The sequence below is a fragment of the Gavialis gangeticus genome, unplaced genomic scaffold (genome assembly GCF_001723915.1).
Source record: "Gavialis gangeticus isolate Ggan-Ray unplaced genomic scaffold, GavGan_comp1, whole genome shotgun sequence".
NCBI lineage: Eukaryota > Metazoa > Chordata > Crocodylia > Gavialidae > Gavialis > Gavialis gangeticus.
The window spans coordinates 62,917,732-62,923,989 of NW_017729034.1; the positions used below are offsets into that span (position 1 = coordinate 62,917,732).

Here is a 6,258-nt window from a genome sequence, read left to right on the forward strand (position 1 = left end):
TGTGATGTAGGAAGATAATCCTCTCTTTCATTAAGGACCTGATCATGTGGGGTGAAGTGCCTCAACTTTTAGTGAGTTCTTGATGACTTTTTGAGAGTTGAGGATGCTCAGCAACTTGTACAAAGCATTCCCTATTTCTCAGCTCAGGTCAGTTTCTAAACATGGGTGCCTTGTCAGACACTTATTTCTGTATTTAGGTACCAAAATAAATGGCTCAATTTTCCAAACACAAATGCAAAAAAGGCCACTTATTCAGGTTCCCAAATGCGAGTTTGGTAGCCTAGTTTTAGGTATCAAGGTCTAGAGAGAGATTTGTTTTCCAGGAGAAGGGATGGTTACCTACCTGAGAAAATGCATTGCTTTCTCCTGCTCTTCTTTCATCCCAGCTAGTGGAGGGGTTTCTCCAAGAAACACACCAACCTCCCTCTCCGATTCCAAAAATTTGCCAGTCAGTCTTTTCTGAGTGTCTTCTACAAAGACATTCACATTAATATATATAACTTGGTGGTTATTTATGAACACTTTCACATAGGAGAACATCTTCCACACTGGAGTGGAATGAGCCTCCTGTATCATCAAGTCCATTTTTTCTGCTTACTAGCATGAATCAAGCACTGCTGTTGGTAGTAAGTGGGACAGGATGAAGGTGATGTCTGCATCAGTGTATGAATTCCATTATGATATTGTGGTTGCTAAAATGTATTTGGCCTTTATTTTGATTGGAACCATTGCTGTGGCTCTAAGTATTAATTCTGTTGCAGGAACTTGACAATTAATGGAGAAATCCAATTCCCCTTCCTTCATGTAAGTGGCATTTTAAACCACTTATGCAGAGTTTTGATTCTATAACCCCTCTCTCCCTACCACCCCCTCAACCGAAGGGGTTTTGAACCTGTTTCTCTCAGTTTGTATCATAAAAAACATTGCTATAAGTGTCACTGAGGGTACGTACACATGTCCTAACTTTCTGACAGTTAAGCCAACTTAACTATTTAAAGGTGACATACCTGTCAGAGCATATATACATATGTGGAGCAGTGTCAACTTAAATGTGGTGCAAGATAATATACCTCTGAGGCGTATTATCTTGAGTTGCATTAGTTAAATCAACTTAGCTCACAAGATGGCTGCCAGCATGTCAAGGAGGTGTACGTGTGTACACGCTGACATAGCTTAACTTAAGTTGAATTACTTAAGTCAACTTATTTTAAACTGATGAATGCCATACTTTTTAGCAGTCTCAGAAAAGAGCCCGAGACTGGAAAGCACACATAGATTGAGTTATACTTTTAGTTTTTTGGTTTTTTTTACTGCTGATGGCCTTTTTCCCCCAGATCCAGGTTGAGAAATACTGGCAGGATATAATAATGGTACAAGAATAGAATTATTATACTTCAAGAGAAATTCAGTTGCTACTGACATAGGGTAAGATGGCAGTAATCCTTACCTAGCATCCCCATAAACAATAGTCTTAATAGTTCTTACCTAGTGTCCCCATAAACAGTTTTCTATGTCCCTTTTTTTCAGCAAGGGTGTCTTTACTCTTGAAAGTAGGGAAGAGAGTAGTTACAAGATTTCCCATTGAGGGTAGTGAGTGCAGATCTACAGTTTTAATGTCCCCAGCACAACTCTCACTCTTTGCTTCAAGCTGTTGTTGGCCTCTCATGGATCCTGGGGGATGAAAAGGACAGTTTTGAAGAGAGGAGCAAGGCTTACTCCCTTTCAGCCTGGCAACTCCATTACTAGATTCACTGCTGCTTGTGCTTAGTGAAGAATCCTGCTGATTTGAAAGCTCTGCAAGCCCCCGTTTCTTAGGCTGAGACTTCCTGTGCTTTTTCAGGGCCATCTTTTCTGCTCCACTGGGATCATCGCTAGCATAATCAGCATCAGAGAGATCCAAATGTCTGTCAGTCCGACCTATTTTCTGAGGTGCAGCCTGTGTGGGATACTGACTGCAGTGTGATTTGGGATCATCCTCACTGTCAGTTGATGTGTGGCTTGACTCACTGGCCACAGCTAAGGCATTCCACTGGCAGGGAGCATTTCCACTGCTTTGACACACATGATGATGACAAATAGATATGTCACCCTTTTCCCTGTCCATGTGCTGAGCTGATATATGGGAAACTTTCACTATTCTGTCATTGACCAACTTAAATCCAGTGCTGGTTCCTCTCTTGCTCTCTGAGTTTGGGTTCACAATACAGAACTTATTTTGGCAGCTGGGAGCCTCTTTCATGCAGGACGTGAATTGCAGACCTATGCTCCAATCCACATGCTTTGCTTGGTTTGCTTCTTCTAAGTTCTGAAACACAGAATCTTCTTGAAGGGCTTCCAAAGGTTTTTCTGCTGCCTCTGCCATGTTGCCCTTCCCAGACTGATCCACAAGATCTAACTGCTTTGGGACTTTAGGCTCCATGGATCTTTTATCCATTTCATAAAGGTGTGACAGAGAATCAGTACACTGAGTTTCATTCCTCTCACCTACTTGGAGGTTCATTCCACTTATTTGCTCATGACACTGCTGTATGAGCTCAGGCCAGTTCATCTGTGGTGATACAGCAGGCTCCCCCTTTATACTCTCTTCTCCCTCACCTCCTTCTCTTTCTTCTGGCCTTTCCTCAGGATCACCTGCCTTACAGTCACCAATATCCTTTATTTTACTTGCAGACATAGCACTGGTTGTATTTTTCTCAGTTGTACCCAACATCATGGGGCTACTGGCCCGCCGATTTAAACAAGAGCCTTTCCCCATATGTAATTTCCAAGTTTGACGGCCAGGCCAAGAGAAGTGATTCTGGCAGTCAAAATTAACTCTTCTGGAATGCCTGGTTTTTTCTTTTCCAAAGCTTGCTCTTCTTTTTTCATGCCTTGCAATGCCTTCTCCACGTTTCAGGAAAGATTTTCGAGGGGATATTTTACCCTTGCAGAAATTCTGCAAATACCAAAAATTGTGTTAAAATTATGAATCATTCTTTAAAAATGGAAAGAAACATCAGATCCCATTCAGAGAAGACTATGTTAATAAAATCAGCTTCTTTATTGTAACCTGTAATTTTGTGTTTCCTAGTATGTCAAATAAAATAATACATATCTTTCTAATTTTCCAGCAACTATATATATATATATATTTCCTCCTTAGAGAATTTGCTTTCTATTACATGGCTTGAAAAGTATAATGTTAAAACAATGTTAAAATGCTCAATCATTTTTATAAAACTTAAAGCCTGGGAAAGTGGTTAGTTAAAATTCACTTCTGAAACACCCAGTTACTCTTTATAACAGTCCTACTTTAGAGTGCTTGTGAACAGTTCTCACAGTCCATTCATTTCAGTGCTATCATAATATTTTTCTATTTCTATTTTGCACCAATGAAATACAGGTTTGATACCTCTGGTTAAAGATAAGGACTAAATCATTTAAAAGCCATTGATTGACCACTTTATATGATGTCCCTATACTTAGTGAGACTTTAGGGCCCTGCGTTCTCAGCAACAGGCTGGTGATATCAAAACTAGTGCAAAGGCCACCTTCTAATCTCAGATATACAAAGAAACCATACACTGGTGAAAATGGAAACAGAATCTGACCCATAGTCACTTCAGGAAATTGTTTGGCAATGATATCAAACATTGTGGATAACTTCACATAAGCCATGGATGCCTACTATTATGCTGATGTGATCCAGGAAAAACCTCTCAAAATTCTGAGAGGGAGTAGTCAAAAGAGTTTTTGAACTCCAGAAGCTCTTCTTTTATGACACAGACAAGGGACAGAACCCAGGACTCCCTCTGCCCACCTTGAGGATCAATCTGGCACACCCTTGCATGGTCTTCTAGGCCCTGCCTCTTGCATTCCTTCCCCCCTGGCCCAGCTTCAACAGAAGGGATGGAGGATGATGCCCTCAGCCCTACCTAACCTTTGGTCTGGTGGTTAAAGCACTGTCCGGAAAGTGGGAGATGTGGCCTTGGAACCTATCAGTCTGAGGAGGCCTATAATCCAGGTCTCCCACTTCCTGGGCAAGTGCATTAAACATTAGGCTAGCGGGCAAAAGTTAGCACCATCATCACCAACCTTTTTCCCTCTGTTAACTCTGAAGTCTGTCAATCAGTTAATCTCATTGGTAGAAGCCTCCTCTCACTGAGCTGAATCCCAAGAGTGGTGTCCCTTCTTAGTGAGTCTGCTCAAGCTGAATTCAGACAAGTCTGAAGTGTGTCAGGCTGCTCATAAGTCTGTCCTTTGAGATAATGTGAGAGGTATGTGCCATATGGTTTCCATATGAGAAGAGACTGAAAGGTTAAGATTTTTCTGCTTGGAAAAGAGGTGACAGAGGAGATATGAGAAGGGAAATGGTTTGGGACAAGTGGATGGAGAACTGTTATTCACTGTGTCTCATAATACAAGAACTTGGAGGCACACAATAAGATTGTCAGACAGCAAATTTAAAATGAACAGAAGGAAGTACATTTTTACGGAATGCATAATTAACTCATGGAACTTCCTGCCACAGGACAACGCAGGTGCCAACAGTACAACTGGGTTCAAAAAAGGGCTTTAACTAAATTTCAGTTTAATGGACAGGTCCATTGGGGCTATTAAAATGCAATAGTCAGGGATGTAATCCCAGGCTTCCCTAAATTTATGACTGCTAGAAATTTGAAAGATGTGATATGGGAGAGATCATTCTGAACATGTCCTGTTTCTTACACTCTTTCTCCAGAGCATTTGCTATTTGCCATGGTTGGTGACAGAATACTGGGCTGGATGAACTAAATGCATTGTATACCAATTCTTATGGAACAAGATCAGTCTCTGAGGATGCATTAGGCTGTCATGGAAAGAATGGGAAATGATAGAAGTAGAACAGAGGATTCCTAAGGAGAGAAGAAAGTTTGAGGTAATCAGCAGCTAAATCAACTCAGGGGTGTCAAAGTTATGGCCCACAGGCCAGAGACACATCATCCAGCCCTCACTGCTGGCCCTGGGTCTTGAGTTAACTCACATGCCACATATGGTGCATGCTGGACCAGTCCCACATGCAGGTCCTGGGGACATGGTGCACATGGCACCCCGTTCTGTTTCCCATGCCACATTCAGGGAGGGGAGGGGCCACGGATCCCCTGCATGTCTTATCCAGAGCTAGCTCTGGCCAGTCTGACATGTGTGCTGCATGTGACTCCTGCTCCAGCACTGATGCTGCATGCAACACTCACCCCAGACTAGCTGGAGTGGGCGCCATATGCAGATCACATCCTGATCCAGCTAGAGCAGATGGGCCCTGGACCTTGGAGTGAGCACTGGGGGTCTGGATCCTGCATGGGGGGGGGCATCTGTGGGCCCAGGCCACCCCATGGGGATGGTGGCACACCATTTATATAGCCCATAGACTGGTTCCATGCCACTCATCTGGCCCTGTGGGGCCCGAAGAGTTTGATACCCCTGTCTGCATCACGTTAGAGGCAAAATGGAAGTTCGACATTGATATTTTTATGTTTAAGTTCCTTACCATCTTCAAGCAATTCTTATTATTTCCCTTATTATTATTATATGGGAATTGGCATATAAGTTCTTGACAGTACATGGTCCTGAGTGTTCTGTTAATCACAAATTATATGAAGACTCAAGCAGTGGACAATATTGCACAAGCAAAGGATTTTACAGGAAACTCAACTGGGCCTCCAGAAGTCTAGCATACAGTATCTACTCTGAGTAACTAAGCAAATGGGTAAAGCTTTTCTCAAGCAGTGAGTCTACTAAAAGGATACGAGATCTTCTACTACCAGAAACTGTGCGACTTCTCCTTCAGCTCAAGTACTAGGTGGTGTTTTTTAATAGGAAAGTAAGATGATGTTCTAGTCTAGTTCCTCATGTCTGTGCATGTTATGTGATAATTTTCTCAGGTGTCTGTACTCACAAACCAACATTTTCAAATGTGAGTGACTAAAGTAAAGCATCTATATTAATAGTCTGATTTTCAAAATGGATTGACTACTTGATTTCTGATATCCCAGCATCTCTCAAAATGGAATACTTAATTCAGGTGACTATATATACATTTAATTGCTTAGTTTAAGCATTCAAGTTTGAAAATTTTGGTCTTAATAACTATCACTACATAGCATTTGCTTCCATTGCATTAACATACCAGTTTTCCTCATAGAGACATAGATACTAAATGTCACTCTCTTATGCATACATCACCTTTTTGCCTTTTATGTTTCTGGTTTACTAAAACAGTAGGAAAGAATGGAGAAAAAA

General features: G+C 41.6%; 1 protein-coding gene across 1 annotated transcript in view; it reads right to left on the bottom strand.

Annotated features, from left to right (window-relative positions):
• Positions 1-6,258, bottom strand: part of LOC109304846 (centromere protein J-like) — a 55,742-nt gene that overhangs the window by 26,806 nt on the left and 22,678 nt on the right. The window contains exons 4-5 of the mRNA XM_019527672.1: positions 1,486-2,935; positions 344-470 (exon numbers count right to left, since the gene is read on the bottom strand). Of these exons, the coding sequence (XP_019383217.1) occupies positions 344-470; positions 1,486-2,755 (1,397 nt within the window). The 5' untranslated portion in view covers positions 2,756-2,935. The remainder of the gene's footprint in view (positions 1-343; positions 471-1,485; positions 2,936-6,258) is intronic.